Genomic DNA, 15515 nt, shown 5'->3' on the forward strand with positions numbered 1-15515 from the left:
CTGAGCGGGGCATGTGGCTGGGTTTCCTCCATGGTTGCTCCTTTCCAACCCACACTGCCTGGGTCTCGCTCTCTCTCCTAGGGAGGAGGCAGTGTTATCATCTCGGGATGGAGGAGGCAGGGTCACGAGAGGGAAGGGACAAGCTGTCACACCAGAGGGGTGGACCAGGGGAGGAGTATGTCCTGGAGCAGATAGACTGGACCCATGCCCAGGGAGGCTGGGTGGGAACCAGAGATGGGAAGGGTGAAGCCTGGGTGCCTGGGGGCAGCAGCCATGAAGGGCCGGCAGCAGAGGTGCAGGTTGGCTCAGCCCTGGACCCTGTTCCTGCTTCTCTTAGGTCCACAGCTCCTGGTGACTTATGGCTGGCGTCCCCAAGGGGGTGAGAATAGTGAAAACAGAAATACCTTGGAGCTTTACTTTCCTGCCGTCGTGGAGTACGTCTTACACGTGTACAACCTGAGGAGCCCGGACAGGAATGCTTACAAAGTGGTGCGTGTACTGCGGTCGTGGCAGGAATTGGTAAGTACCATATTTTCCCCACTGCTGGCTTCACAGGCTGTTACTAGGGTTGGGAGGGTGTGTCATCAAGGGATCTCGATCATCATTTGACAACCATAAGATAGAGGGAAATACAGCCTATTGGGTTAGTTTCAGTTTTTATTGAAAAAAAAAAAACAGGAATTTTTTAAACTCTGGGAGGTGTGTTTTCAGTTTTGTCATTTTTCACCTTGCTTTATGAAGAATAAGCAAAATATGAACTATGAGGGGATGAAACTATTTATTTAAAAAAAATAAAGAGCCAGACAGAAAACCCCAGATTAGAGATTTAGAATCGATTTCATTAAACTAGGCTCATTTAGGAAAACCAGAGAGAGAGGGAAAAGGGAAAGCAGCTGGAGGCCCTTCATCCTGAGGAGCTTCTGGGCGTTCAGGGCCTCTGCTCTGACCCCACGTGCTCCGGGCTCCTTCTCCTCCATGGATCGAGCATGATTTACACTCTTCCCAGACCACGTTCTGAATCCTAAAATGTTCTCATGGCAATGAAATCTGCAGAACACGACCAGGGGTGCAATTTTCACATGCACTGCAGACAGAAAGGCTGAGAGCTTTCTGCAGAAGGAGCACTTCCGGTCCTGAGTGTGACCTTGTGTGGATGTGTACCTGTGCTTTGTGTGAGTGCCTGGCGGTGGGGGGACACGCTGGGGCGACACCCCCCTGCACCTCTGGATTGAGTGACAGAAGGAAGGCAGAGGGCTCTCCACACGACTCCAGCTTCCCTCCAGGGACAGGAGCGGGTCCCGCCTGGCCTGGCTGCCTGGCTGTCCCCAGCTGGGCCTCTGCCTGCAGTCTCCGGCCTGGAGTGTAAGACTGACTCTGGGTGTTGGGAATAAAGGCTGGGCTAGAATGGGGGGACCCTGCGAGGCCTGAAGTCCAGGCAGTGGAGAAGAAGACAGTGCACTTCGTGAGAGGGAGGGTGGTTCTTGAAGTCTTTGTCCCAGTCTTGTGAATATGCTGTGTGCTTGCATCCTCGTGTCTGTGTGTGTTGATATGTGCATGTGTGTGTGTGTGAGTGTGTGTCTGTGTGTGTGCCTGTGTGTGTGGACATATGTGTATGGGAGGATAAAGTATCCACTTCACTGTCTGAACAGAGAGAAATAGGCATGGTGTTCTCCATGGAGCTGCAGTTCGCCAGAACCAGGTGCGGGAAATTTGATGAAGACATCGACAACTGTCCTTTTCAAGCAACTCCAGATGTGAACAATGTAAGACACACACCAGCCACCCTCGGGTTACAGGGCCATGGACACTGCATCAAGGCGGGCGGTGTGGGGAGTGATGACGACGCCATTCCAAAGGATATCGAGGGGTCATCTGCAGGATGGAGGCCAGCCAGGCAGGCCAGCCCAGGAGTCACTGGTCACTCGTTCGCCCCTGGCCTGTCTGCTCACTGATCCCATTTCGGCTGCTGCATCCGAGGTCCCCCTAGGGTTAGACTGTTCCTGACCATGTGGTCCAGGCCCCTGGGTGGAAGGCGAGATGTCCCCTCCCTGGTGGTCACCCACCGCCTCGCCCGGCCTTCCGGAGAAGGATTGTGGGGGGGGAGGGGCAGTATCTCCGTGGCCGAGTGGTCCTCCTGCCCCGCCCAGAGCTGGACGGATGGAAGCTGAGCCCCCTTGCCCTCCCTCCCAGGCCCTACCCTGCTGCTTCTGATCCAGGTGACAAGGGGGTGAGCCCCACCCCCGGATAAGACTGGGACAGGTCAGAGGCCCTGCTGGGACACTGGGGGCATGGGTCATATGGGACATCCTGATGTCAGGGGGAGGAGTCCCTGGAGATCACAGGCCTGGCAGGGCAGGGTGACCTGCCCATCCAAGATCGTCTGGTGTGCTGGATGCCAGCTTTAGAGCTGGAGACCCCAGCTTCACAAGTCCCTTCCCTCTAGTCTGTTACTGTGCTTGTTCCCACAGACCGTCACCTGCTTCTTCACAGTCGACTCTGAACCCTGGGTGACCAGGTTCCAACTCCTGAACGACACCTGCTTGGGGGGCTCCGCCGAGTGAGGCCACACCCCAGCCTGGGGGCACCCCGCCACCCTGTTGTGTCCCTTCAGTGTCCGAGCGGCTCTGGCTCTGTTCTCTGGATGAGCGGCTGTCTCAGGGTCATGCACGGGCCACGTGAACACGCCTCCCTGTCCATGTCACCCCGTAGAATTGGTCATTAAATGTCAGCATTGCAAGCAGCCTTGTGCAGCCTGGTTCCAGAGAGTTGGGGCTGGGCAGCTGGGGCCGTCCTCCCAGCAGGGCAGCCGGCTGGGCCTGGGGGCTGCACGTCTTCCCTTCAGACACGTGAGTCAGCTGCCAGTGGCATGACCTAGGAGCACAGGTGTCTCTGAGCTGTGCCTCGGTCTCATGGGATGAGCGTGATCCTTAGAGGGACATTGGCATGGCTGGACAGGCAACACTCAGTGCAGGGTGGACCAGACAGGGTCTTGGGCCCCTCAGCACATGCCCAGTGGCTTGCTCACACACATCCACTGATCTTGGAACAGGAGGGGGGAATATAGGAGGGGCTCCAGCCTCCACTCAGAGGGGCCCACCCAACACAAGCTGCAGTGTCTTCTGGAGCCTCTTAGAAACCTGCAGCTGCCCAGCGTCTCTGGACCTTTGGAGCAGCAGGCTGCGTTTCCTCTACAAACAGGGTCCCTGGGACACTCAGAACTGAGAATGGCTACTGATGCTGTGGAGACCCTGGGAGGGTCTGAGCAGGCCCGTCCCTCAGGGGAGAAGCAGGAGCAGGGCCCAGAGCTGAGCCCACCTGCATCTCCACTGCCGGCCCTTCATGGCTGCTGCCCCCAGGCACCCAGGCTTCACCCTTCCCGTCTCCGGCTCCCACCCAGCCTCCCTGGGCATGGGTCCAGTCTATCTGCTCCAGGACATACTCCTCCCCGGTCCACTGCTCTGGTGCAAAACCCTGTCCCTTCCCTCTCGTGACCCTGCCTCCTCCATCCCGAGATGATAACATTGCCTCCTCTCTAGGAGAGAGAGCGAGACCCAGGCAGGATGGGTTGGGAAGGAGCAACCGTGGAGGAAGCCCAGCCACATGCCCCCCTCAGCATCTCAGGGGGATCAGAGACTTATGGAGTGCCCCAGACTTGGATGATGAATCAAGGGCACACTTGCAAGGAGTGGGAGTGGAAGGAGGTACCTGGACGCAGCAGTTGGTGAGGGTCAGAGAGACAAGGAGGGACAGGACCAAAAAGGATGAGTGGCCCGGAGTCAGCTCTGTGGCTGAGAGAAGGCGGCCTGCCCACAGGTGAAGTGTCTTCCCCCCAAGAGAGCAGCAGAGAGCTGAGGTCTTTCAGGTGCAGATGTGCCCCCATCCCTGTGGCCCCTAGCACCCTCAGGTTATGGAACACGGGCTCCCAGGCCCCTGGGCGGGTGCCGGGGTGAGGTGGGGGCAGGGTTTGCAGGTCCTGGGCCCAGGAACTTCCCGCAGAATCCCTGAGTCTCCCTTGGCAGGACCCCTCAGCTCCTGGGTTCTCAGCCTGGGGCCTGGCCAGCTAATGGATACGCCCCCCTCAGAGGTGTCCCAGGCGGAGTGGCCATGACACTCAGCGGGCCCTCACTGTCCTCTTTGTCACTGTCCCCTTTGTCGGGGGTGCTGTCACCAGAGGAGGGGGAGGGGTGAAGGGGAAGCAGAGAGCAGTGAAGCCCATGTGCTCAGGAGCTGAGCTGTGTCCTGGGGGACACTGGCGCCCTCTGGGGGCCTCGCGGTCACAGCTCAATTTAGTTTAATTCAGTCTATTGACTGACTCTGTGACCCCATGGACTGCAACATGCCAGACTTCCCTGTCCATCACCAACTCCGGGAGCTTACTCAAACTCATGTCCATAGAGTCAGTGATGCCATCCAACCATCTCATCCTCTGTCTTCCCCTTCTCCTTCTGCCTTCAATCTTTCCCAGCATCAGGATTTTTTTCCAGTGAGGTAGTTCTTCACATCAGGTGGCCAAAGTATTGTAGTTTCGGCTTCAGCATCAATCCTTCCGACGAATATTCAGGACTGATTTCCTTTAGGATGGACTGGTTGGATCTCCTTGCAGTCCAAGGGACCCTCAAGAGTCTTCTCCAGCCAGCTCCACAGTTCAAAAGCATAAATTCTTCAGTGCTTAGCTTTCTTTTTAGTCCAACTCTCACATCCGTATATGACTACTGGAAATACCATAGCTTTGACTAAACGAAACTTTGTTACCAAAGTAATGTCTCTGCTTTTTAATATGCTGTCTAGGTTGGTCATAGCTTTTCTTCCAAGGAGCAAGCATCTTTTAATTTCATGACTGCAGTCACCATCTGCAGTGATTTTGAAGCCCCCCCAAAATTAAGTCTGTCACTGTTTCCATTGTTTCCCCACCTACTTGCCATGGAATGATGGGACCAGATGCCTTGATCTTCATTTTTTGAATGTTGACTTTTAAGCCATCTTTTTCACTCTCCTCTTTCACTTTCATCAAGAGGCTCTGTAGTTCTTCACTTTCTGCCATAAGAGTGGTGTCATCTGCATATCTGAGGTTAATGATATTTCTCCTGGCATTCTTGATTCCAGTTTGTGCTTCATCCAACCCAGCATTTCCCATGATGTACTCTGCATATAAGTTAAATAACAGGGTGACAATATACAGCCTTGACATACTTCTTTCCCAATTTGGAACCAGTCCATCTTTCTATGTTCAGTCTAACTGTTGTTTCTTGACCTCCATATAGATTTCTCAGGCGACAGGTAAGGTGGTCTGGTATTCCCATCTCTTCAAGAATTTTCCACAGTTTGTTGTGACCCACACAGTCCAAGGCTTTAGTGTAGTCGACAAAGCAGAAGTAGACGTTTTTCTGGAAATTTCTTGCTTTTTCTATGATCCAATGGATGTTGGCAATTTGATCTCTGGTTCCTCTGCATTTTCTAAAACCAGCTTGAACACCTAGAAGTTCTCAGTTCATGTACTGTTGAAGCCTAGCTTGCAAAATTTTGAGCATTACTTTGCTAGCGTGTCAGATGAGTGCAATTGTGCGGTAGTTTGAGCATTCTTTGGCATTGCATTTCTTTGGGATTAGAATGAAAACTGACCTTTTCCAGTCCTGTGGCCGCTGCTGAGTTCTCCAAATTTGCTAGCATGTTGAATGCAGCACTTTAACAGCATCATCTTTTAGGATTTGAAACAGCTCAACTGGAATTTCATCATCTCCACTAGCTTTGTTCGTAGTGATGCTTCCTAAAGACCACTTGACTTTGCATTCCAGGATGTCTGGCTTTAGGTGAGTGATCACACCACCGTGGTTTTCTGGGTCATGATGATCTTTTTTGTATAGTTCTGTGTATTGTTGCCACCTCTTCTTAATATCTTCTGCTTCTGTTAGGTCCATACCATCTCTGTCCTTTATTATGCCCATCTTTGCGTGAAATTTTCCTTTGGTGTCTCTAATTTTCTTAAAGAGATCTCTAGTCTTTCCCATTCTATTGTTTTCTTCTGTTTCTTTGCACTGATCTCTTAGAAGGCTTTCTTATCTCTCCTTGCTATTCTTTGGAACTCTGCATTCAGATGGGCATATCTTTCCTTTTCTCCTTTGCCTTTCATTTCTCTTCTTTTCTCAGTTATTTGTAAGGCCTTCTCAGACAACCATTTTGCCTTTTTGCATTTCTTCTTCTTAGGGATAACTTTGATCTCTGCCTCCTGTACAATGCTACGAACCTCTGTCCATAGCTCTTCAGGCATGCTGTCAGATCTAATCCCTTGAATCTCTGCAGGTGGATTCTTTACCAGCTGAGACACCAGGGAAGCCAGACCTCAGCTCAGTGGCACACAACTCCATGTGAGCAGGGAGGGGCCGTTTCACAGAAGAGACCCTCACTGCCTCCAGCTGGGACAAAAAGCAAGCCTGGGACCACGACACGGTGCACTCTTTCCAGACAAGACTTTGGCCCTGTGCTCCCACAGGGGACATTTAGGCTCTGTCCACAGTTACTTGAGAACTTCAGAGGGGCCCAGCACCCGTGGAGGCCTGTGGACACCCTGGACCCTGGGCCTTGCCCATCCCTGGGATCCTGACCCTGCAGGTCTGGGCAGGCCCAGAGAAGGTGCATCTTAGCCGGCTCTGAGGGGACTGTGCCGACTCTACCTCTGTACCACACTCTGGGTGGCCCAGTTCAGAGTGCGCTGGGAGTAGACAGGGCAGAGTCACATTGAGCAGTCAGGCACTTGTGTGGGCTGGAGCTGCGGGCTTGAGACTGGTTTCTGGGGGCCACACTGATCAAGAAAGAGTCAGAATACCATGCCTGGGGACAGAGAAAAATGTGGGTTTCCAGAAGCCCGGCCTCCATGAGCAGATGCTGCCTGAGTGGAGAGAGGAAGAGTTGGGGGTCTTTGCAGGGGGTGGGAGCCCTGAACCCCACTCAAGGCCTCTCTCTCCTCGGGGTGTCCACATTCACAAGACTGCTCATAGCTCAGCCCCCGGGCCCTGAGATGTTGTTGCCTTGATTCTGTGCAGGTGAGCACCCCAGCCTCTTCAGAGAAAGAGAGTCCTTGTGATCATTCTTTTCACTTTTTGCCGGCTGCATGGCTTTCAGGATCTTAGTTCCCGGACCAATGATAGAATCTGAGCCCTTGGCAATGAAAGCAGAGTTCTAACCAGTGGGCCAGCAGGAAATTCCCTGTGATTTTGCTTTTCAAGCAGATTCCATGGTCACTGCTCCCTGGTCTCCAAGCCAGAGGATGTCCTTTTGTCATTTAGTATTTGCAACAGTGAAGTAGGGCCATGTGATCAAGTATGAGAAGCAACCAGATGTGCAGGGAAAACTCCAAAGAGGTCATGTCACTGGACCATCATTCAACCTCAAAACAGAGGGAAGTTGCACAAAGACAGATGGACCAAGAGGAAATTATGGTGACAGAAGGTAGACAGAGGACAACACGAGGCATGCTTCTACTTTCGTGAGGAAGCCAAAGTAGTCAGACTCACAGAGGTGGGAAGTGGAGCGGGGGTTCCCAGGGCTGGAAGGAGGGGAGTGGAGGAGGTTGTCAGAGGACACACGTTTTAGTTAGAAGAAGGATAATTTCTGGACATGTGCTATTCGACTTAGGGCCTGAAGGCACTGCCATGGACATGCATCTGGGCTGAGAGGGTAGAGGTAGAGTGCTTTCCATACCAGAAACGAACAACATTTAAAAAATGAAGGTACAGGAGGGCGCTTTCGGAGCCAGTCATCTGTTTGTGGCCTGGAATGTGCGAGCTTTCTCATGCGGATCCCAAACTCCAAACTCTTAAGTGTAGACATGGATGTGTGTGGCTTCTGTCTCTCAATCATATTTTCACAAAGTCGTGAAATCAAAAACTCCACAACAGACCATTCCTTTTCTCAGATGGCTGTAAGTTAACTGAAACCGCGAAGGGAACGTCAGCGTTAACAGTGAGACATTTTCTGCCCAAGAATGAGTGTTCAGGAATGGAGTTGGGATGGATTTGGCAGCAATTTTAGCAACATCTCAGTGGATTTGAGGGGGAAGAGCCTGTGGAGACATGTATGAATAGAGTCCTAATACACCTCGATAGGCAGAGTCCAGGAATGCCCAGAGCGGCCACTCAGAGTTTGTCATCAGAGAAGCCTGAAAAACAGGGGCCTGTCTTGTCACGTCCTGAAGGCAAGCAACCGTGCGCATTCAGAGCGGGTGTCCACAGACACTCTCACCCTCACACGGCTTAGATCCCCATGCCCAGTGTGCGTCCTCGCGATGCAGTCCAGGGGAGAACATGTTGGGTGGGCCACAGCTGGCCCAGATCACGGCATGTGGACCCGACTGGACCTGAAAAGTGGTGCAGAGCCCCTGGATCCATAGTTGTCTGGGGGAGGCCCCATCCATAGCCTGAGAGCTACAGGCACCATCAAGACCAGAACCCAGAAAAAGAGGGTGAATGTGGACCTTAGACTGCGAGGACCTGAGACATAGGCACAGATAGGACCGGGGCCTGGGAAACCCAGAGGGTGTGCGTCCTGGCGGGGCCCCTTGGTCTCTAGTCACAGCTCTGCGCCCGGCCCCGCCTGCACCTGGACTGGACTGACTACCTTTTCTCTCGAGACGCCTATGCATCCTTCTTGTCCAGACAGAATGTCTCCTCTTCTACAAAGCTGTCCTGATGCCCTGTGGAAGAACTCTGTCTCCCCAAGTGGGATCGCGGGCACCAGGTGGCCCCGTTTCCCGGGAGACACAGGGCTTCTGTCGTGCCCATGTTCATGCTGCTGGCACCCAGCTCCCCCAGGGGTCTCACAGGGAGCCCCCTGGAAGTGCTCCCTGCAGTGAGACTGAACCCATGAAGCCTACCCTCCTATCTCAGAGGCATTGATTTTAATGGTCAGAGACTGAAAGCAGAGGCCAGGGCCAACCCCTAGCCCTTCTCTGGAGAGCTGGAGTGAGCAGTCGGTCATCTCTACACAGGACAGAGGACATTCCTCCCCAGCACTCCACCCCCCCACCCCATCCCCTGCCACCCACCCCACAACTCCACGCCTTCCTTCCAGGAAGGCCTGGTGCCCTGTCCTCACGGCCTAGCCTGACTGGCCGCTCCCTCCCCCATCTCGAGTCTCCTTGCTGGGATCACACACTGGGCTTCCAGAACACCTCCTGCTTGACACTCCCCTGGGGACCCCATCCAAATAGCCCAAGACCCCCCCCCCCGGCCCCCCCCCCCGCCGCCAGACTTCCCAGGAGCTGGGAAACAAAGATGTGCTTGGAGTCCCCGGTGGCATTAAAAGGAACAGGCAGAGAGCGCCTCAGGATGGACCTGTGTGACCATTGTTGGCCAGGGGAATCAGCTGGGCCAGAGCAGGGTCTGCGCCTCTGCGACCCCCCACCGCACCCCGCCCTGGCCCTCCTCCTTCCCGGAGGCCCCCTCATTTCTGTCTTCAGTGACTCTGAGTTTTGCTTACTTCAGGAATCCTCTTTAGATTTCCAGCAAATTTAAACTGAAAAAGAAGCCCTACAACAGAATCTGCAACTGACAAAAATACAAATGTTACTACCAAATAGGTGAGGCCTCAATCCATCTAAAGACACAGGTGCACCTTCTCGCCCTCCACGGGTCCACTGATGGGTCTTGCCCACCCAGGACCCCCGGAGAGGCCCTCAGGGCGGGCACCTCTGAGCTGGGGTCTGATTTCCAGTTCTTCTTACTTGCAGCCCCAGGGACACATTTCTACTTCCGGTCAGCTTCTGTCTCCACAACCACAGGGTGAGAATAACAGGTATCTGCCTGGAGGGTGGTGATAAGATGAATGAGGCAGTGTGTGGACGGTATCGAGGAGACCTCGGCCCAGCTGGGTGCTGACAAGCCGTTCTCTGCTGTCCATGCCTCTCCCTTGTCACGGGGCAGAGTCCCTGAGGAGCAAGGCCTGGTCCGGACACCCTGGTCATCAGCAATGAGACTGAGGTTCTGAGCTGCAGCACAGAGGGTGGGAACAGCAAAGGAGGGCCTCGTGGGCTCCGTCACTGCCTGGCAGGCCCCAGAGGTCAGGGCAGAGGCAGGCACACGGTGGGCCTTGCTACCTGGCCTTGGTCTGATTCATGCCAGGACCAGAGCTCCAAAAAGCTCTTCCTGGAGAATCAAGTGGGGTGAAAGGCTCTGACAGCCAAACTCGCCTGCCCAGCTTCCAATTCTGTGTACTGGGAAGGCCGGGGTTCAGTCCCTGTGTTCTGACCCCACAGCAGCTGTGACCCCAGCAGGTACTCAGCCTTCCCAGCCTCTTCCCTCTTCCTGGACACGGCCTGGGGTCCAGTTTGTGGAGCCCTACTCCAGGGCCACAGGTGCAAGGCCTTGCCCCAGGGCACAGACACGGAGTCCAGAAACAAGGTTGTGCCGGGAACTGAGACCCTTGGTGACCACTGCCAAAAGCCTCGCCCCTCCCCCATCATCATCAGCCTGACCCCAAATGAGGCAAAAATGCTCACCCTCTGCTCACGCTATAGCGCCCTACCCAGTCACCTAGTGCCAGGCTTCCGGCAGGAATTTTCTTTGTGTTGAAAGTGCAAGTTGCTCAGTCGTGTCCAACTCTTTGTGATCCCATGAACTATACAGTCCATGGAATTCTCCAGGCCAGAATACTGAAGTGGGTAGCCTTTCCCTTCTCCAGGAGATCTTCCTAACCCAGGGATCGAACCCAGGTCTCCCGCATGGCAGGCCGATTCTTTACCAGCTGAGCCACCAGGGAACCCCAAGAAAACTGAAGGGTGGAGCCCATCCCTTCTCCAGGGGATCTTCCCAACCCAGGAATCGAACTGGGGTCTCCTGCATTACAGGCGGATTCTTTACCAACTGAGTTTCTTTGTCTTGAGATTATAAAAATTGGCCAGAAAATCGCCGGCTCTCCCTGGCCTGTCAGGAGGTTGGCCCATTGCATTTACAGCGCCTTTATTATCTCTACTCTTTGCTTTTAATAATCTCATTCCCTTCTGAAATGCTCCATCTGGAAATTCTTTTCCAACCCGAGCTCGGATTGCCAATGACAAAGTTCACAAAGGGCGTGGTTAGCTAGGCTGGGATCTCTCAGCCTGGCTGAACCCTGCCGTCCCCGCCCCCACTGCTGCTGGCCAAAATCTTGGCCTTCTCTGCCCACTGAAGCCGAATTTTCAGAGTTTGAATTTTCAGAGACAGAGTTTTGAGGAACTAGAACGGTGGCGAAGAGGGGGACAGAGTAGGCTCAAACCTCAAGAACTGTGACCCCCTCCTTGAGGATTCTGGGGGCTTATATAAGACGAGGAGCTCACAGTCATCGGTGATGAGGAGCAGAGGGGATAGGATCTTGATTTCTCCCTCTTGCACTGTTTTTTTTTTTTTTTTTAATTTTATTTTATTAGTTGGAGGCTAATTACTTCACAACATTTCAGTGGGTTTTGTCATACATTGACATGAATCAGCCATAGAGTTACAAGTATTCCCCATCCTGATCCCCCCTCCCACCTCCCTCTCCACCCGACTCCTCTGGGTCCTCCCAGTGCACCAGGCCCCAGCACTTGTCTCATGCATCTCACCTGGACTAGTGATCTGTTTCACCATAGATAATATACATGCTGTTCTTTCGAAACATCCCACCCTCACCTTCTCCCACAGAGTTCAAAAATCTGTTCTGTACTTCTGTGTCTCTCTGTTTTGCATATAGGGTTATCGTTACCATCTTTCTAAATTCCATATATATGTGTTAGTATACTGTAATGTTCTTTATCTTTCTGGCTTACTTCACTCTGTATAATGGGCTCCAGTTTCATCCATCTCATTAGAACTGATTCAAATGAATTCTTTTTAACAGCTGAGTAATATTCCATGGTGTATATGTACCACAGCTTCCTTATCCATTCGTCTGCCGATCGGCATCTAGGTTGCTTCCATGTCCTGGCTACTATAAACAGTGCTGCGATGAACATTGGGGTGCACGTGTCTCTTTCAGATCTGGATTCCTCGGTGTGTATGCCCAGAAGTGGTATTGCTGGGTCATATGGCAGTTCTATTTCCAGTTTTTTAAGAAATCTCCACACTGTTTTCCATAGTGGCTGTACTAGTTTGCATTCCCACCAACAGTGTAAGAGGGTTCCCTTTTCTCCACACCCTCTCCAGCATTTATTGCTTGTAGACTTTTGGATAGCAGCCATCCTGACTGGCGTGTAATGATACCTCATTGTGGTTTTGATTTGCATTTCTCTGATAATGAGTGATGTGGAGCATCTTTTCATATGTTTGTTAGCCATCTGTATGTCTTTTTTGGAGAAATGTCTGTTTAGTTCTTTGGCCCAATTTTTGATTGGGTCATTTATTTTTCTGGAATTGAGTTTCAGGAGTTGCTTGTATATTTTTGAGATTAATCCTCTGTCTGTTGCTTCATTTGCTATTATTTTCTCCCAATCTGAGGGCTGTCTTTTCACCTTACTTATAGTTTCCTTTGTAGTGCAGAAGCTTTTAAGTTTCATTAGGTCCCATTTGTTTAGTTTTGCTTTTGTTTCCAATATTCTGGGAGGTGGGTCATAGAGGATCTTGCTGAGATTTATGTCAGAGAGTGTTTTGCCTATGTTCTCCTCTAGGAGTTTTACAGTTTCTGGTCTTACATTTAGATCTTTAATCCATTTTGAGTTTATTTTTGTGTATGGTATTAGAAAGTGTTCTAGTTTCATTCTTTTACAAGTGGTTGATCAGTTTTCCCAGCACCACTTGTTAAAGAGGTTGTCTTTTTTCCATTGTATATCCTTGCCTCCTTTGTCAAAGATAAGGTGTCCATAGGTTCGTGGATTTATCTCTGGGCTTTCTATTCTGTTCCATTGATCTATATTTCTGTCTTTGTGCCAGTACCATACTGTCTTGATGACTGTGGCTTTGTAGTAGAGTCTGAAGTCAGGCAGGTTGATTCCTCCAGTTCCATTCTTCTTTCTCAAGATTACTTTGGCTATTCGAGGTTTTTTGTATTTCCATACAAATTGTGAAATTATTTGCTCTAGTTCTGTGAAAAATACCATTGGTAGCTTGATAGGGATTGCATTTCTTGCACTGTTTTGAAGACAGTCATTGACTTGCGTCAGTAATCAGTAATTGAGTCTGGCAGCTGGGTGGCTCTGCAGCCTTCTTTCTGATATGTAACTACAAGGGGAAGGGTGTTGTAAGGGTGAATGGCAGATAGGGGATGTATTTAGCATGGAGTGAAAGGGAAAAATGTGAACTGTAGCTCCTGCAGAGTTAAGGGGCAGAAAACCAAGCTTAGTTACAGACATGCAGAGTTAAAGTAAAAAAACTAGGAACGTTCAGGCCTGCTCACTATTCTTTTTATCGTCTTTATTCTCAGGAAAGGGAAAAAGAAAAACTCATACCTCTCTTTTTTCTCTTTTTCACTGCAACAGCACCCCCAAGTCAGCCGTGTAGGACTCTTGTTCTCTCCTGGGATGAAATCAGGCAAGGGATCGCACGACCTCCCTCCAGTCAAGTGCCTCCCTCCACCCCTCCTGGCCGGAGCTCCTCCCGTGGTGCCTTTGGGGCTGTCCTGGCAGAGCCACTTTCTCACGCCATGTGGAGCCCTCCAGACGTTTCATTCTGACAACTCTGGGCAGCGTTTACCAATGCTCTTTTCAAAATGGTTCTTTAGATCCTGCCAATCTGACAAGCTTGTCCCTGTCGCCGTCACGGCTACTCCTACGCGGATGCTGGCTGCTTTCCCTTGAAACGACTTCATTCAGAGTTGGTTTGGGGTCTCCTGCCACAGTCTCCATCAATTCGGCCAAATTTCCACTTCTTCAATTCACATTGTCTGGGAATCAGGCCCTACAAGTGGTGCTTATTTTAGAAACATCACACATCAAACTTGGTGTGGAGATGACACTCCCTTTCGGGGCTCCAAAGACAGATCCATCCATGTTCTACCTTCTTTACTTTTTCAGGCACCTCAGGTGTTCTCCACCAAGCAAACCTTTCTGAAGCCTGCCACCATCCACATGAACTCAGGCTAAAGAGTCAGACTTCATCTACCTCCACAGTGCCACACACAGAGGCTCCAGTCAAAGGTGACCCTCAGCAGTACCGATACGTGAGCACTGGACACTGGAGGAGGGGTCATCCTGTGTGGGTCCACCACCCCTTCCATATCAGAGATCACACAGGTAGTCTGATATCAGGCCAGTTCAGGGCTGCAGCAAAAACCTGCAACCAGACCAGCCCACAGGGAGGCCCTGGGGGAACTGGGACTTAGCGACTTGCTCCCGGCGCCTGGTCGGCAGCTTGGAGCCACGAAGGGGCTGCTCTTCTGTACTTTCGTCATGTGTTGATTTGAATTTGAGAACAAAGGAGATAATGGTTCCCAGCTTTTTGCAACCCTGTGAATGCAAAGAGAAGCTGTGAGCCCCCTCAGAGTGATGTGGGGGGGGGGGTGCGGGCACGGGTAGGAGGACTGGATGGGGGAGGCCTTCTTCTTTGGGGGTGTCCTCCACAGGGTGTCCAGGTGAGAAGCGGGACAGGAAAAAAGAATGGTGCTGGTGATAGCCAGGGCTCACTCGAGGAGTGGTTTGTGGTGCTTATTCTATAGGCTTTCTATATAAAAGTTTAAGATACCCAAGGGGCCAGGGCTCCACTCGCTACCGCCTGCCCCAGAGCCCAAATCTTAAGAAGGCTGCTCTGCCCTCAGGGTCCCCACCTCCCTGGGTCTCTGTGCTCCTCCCTCCTCTGAGCTTGCATTTCAAGAGATAGAAAGGTTTGCTTCAGAAAAAAACTGAATTCACAGCAAGTTGACTTATTCTGGCACTAGCAAACCCAACCAATCAAACAAAAAACCAGAAGCAACCAAAGGACTCCTTAATGAAAGGGCAGGAGACCATCAAAACCTTACCTGATCCTGCTGAAGGGCAATGGGAGGAGTGAGAAACCTGATTCAGTTGGAGACTGACTGTTCCAGCAGTGAAGCCACGGTTCTCAACATTAGCCTGCACCACAATCCCCCAAGGAGCGGGGAATTCCTTTTCCATTGTGCGTGACTTAGTCACTCAGTCATATCCGACTCTTCTGCCACTCCATGCACTGTAGTCCGCCAGGCTCCTCTGTCCATGGAATTCTCCAGGCAGGAATACTGGAGTGGATTGTCATTTCCTACCCCAGAGTACCTTCCCGACCTAGGGATCAAACCCTCAACTGCTGTATTGCAGGCAGATTCTCTACCACTGAGTCACCAGGGAAGCCCAGTTACCCATTGCTGTGAAACAAGTTAGGCTTCTCAGGAGGCTCAGTGGTAAAGAATCCACTTGCAATGCAGGAGACACGAGTTCTATCCCTGGGTTGGGAAGATCCCCTGGAGGAGGGCATGGCAACCCACTCCAGTATTCTTGCCTGGAGAATCCCATGGACAGAGAAGCCTGATGGGCTGCAGTCCAAAGGTTTTCAAAGAGTTGGACTTGTGTGAGCTTGCAGGCACCTGAAATAAACTAACAACTTCAAACAGTGAGCACTGATTATCTC

The 15515-nt window shown here is 51.7% G+C and overlaps 1 protein-coding gene across 1 annotated transcript; it reads left to right on the forward strand.

Moving 5' to 3' along the window:
• The first annotated feature begins 209 nt into the window (after nucleotides 1-209).
• On the forward strand, nucleotides 210-2723 carry LOC136157839 (cystatin-9-like). Its single transcript, XM_065919598.1, has 3 exons — nucleotides 210-519; nucleotides 1650-1763; nucleotides 2469-2723. The coding sequence occupies exons 1-3, from the start codon at nucleotides 235-237 to the stop codon at nucleotides 2559-2561; spliced, it is 492 nt and encodes a 163-aa protein (XP_065775670.1). The 5' UTR covers nucleotides 210-234; the 3' UTR covers nucleotides 2562-2723.
• The last annotated feature ends 12792 nt before the right edge of the window (nucleotides 2724-15515 follow it).

The sequence above is a fragment of the Muntiacus reevesi genome, chromosome 2 (genome assembly GCF_963930625.1).
Source record: "Muntiacus reevesi chromosome 2, mMunRee1.1, whole genome shotgun sequence".
Classification (NCBI taxonomy): domain Eukaryota; kingdom Metazoa; phylum Chordata; class Mammalia; order Artiodactyla; family Cervidae; genus Muntiacus; species Muntiacus reevesi.

What these genes read in the sequence shown, in the direction of transcription:
- LOC136157839 (XM_065919598.1), top strand. Translation starts at nt 235, where the DNA reads ATGGGAAGGGTGAAGCCTGGGTGCCTGGGGGCAGCAGCCATGAAGGGC. An exon ending in TGCGGTCGTGGCAGGAATTG is followed by an intron (nt 520 to 1,649) that starts GTAAGTACCATA and finishes CTGTCTGAACAG; the next exon opens with AGAGAAATAGGCATGGTGTT. An exon ending in CAACTCCAGATGTGAACAAT is followed by an intron (nt 1,764 to 2,468) that starts GTAAGACACACA and finishes TTGTTCCCACAG; the next exon opens with ACCGTCACCTGCTTCTTCAC.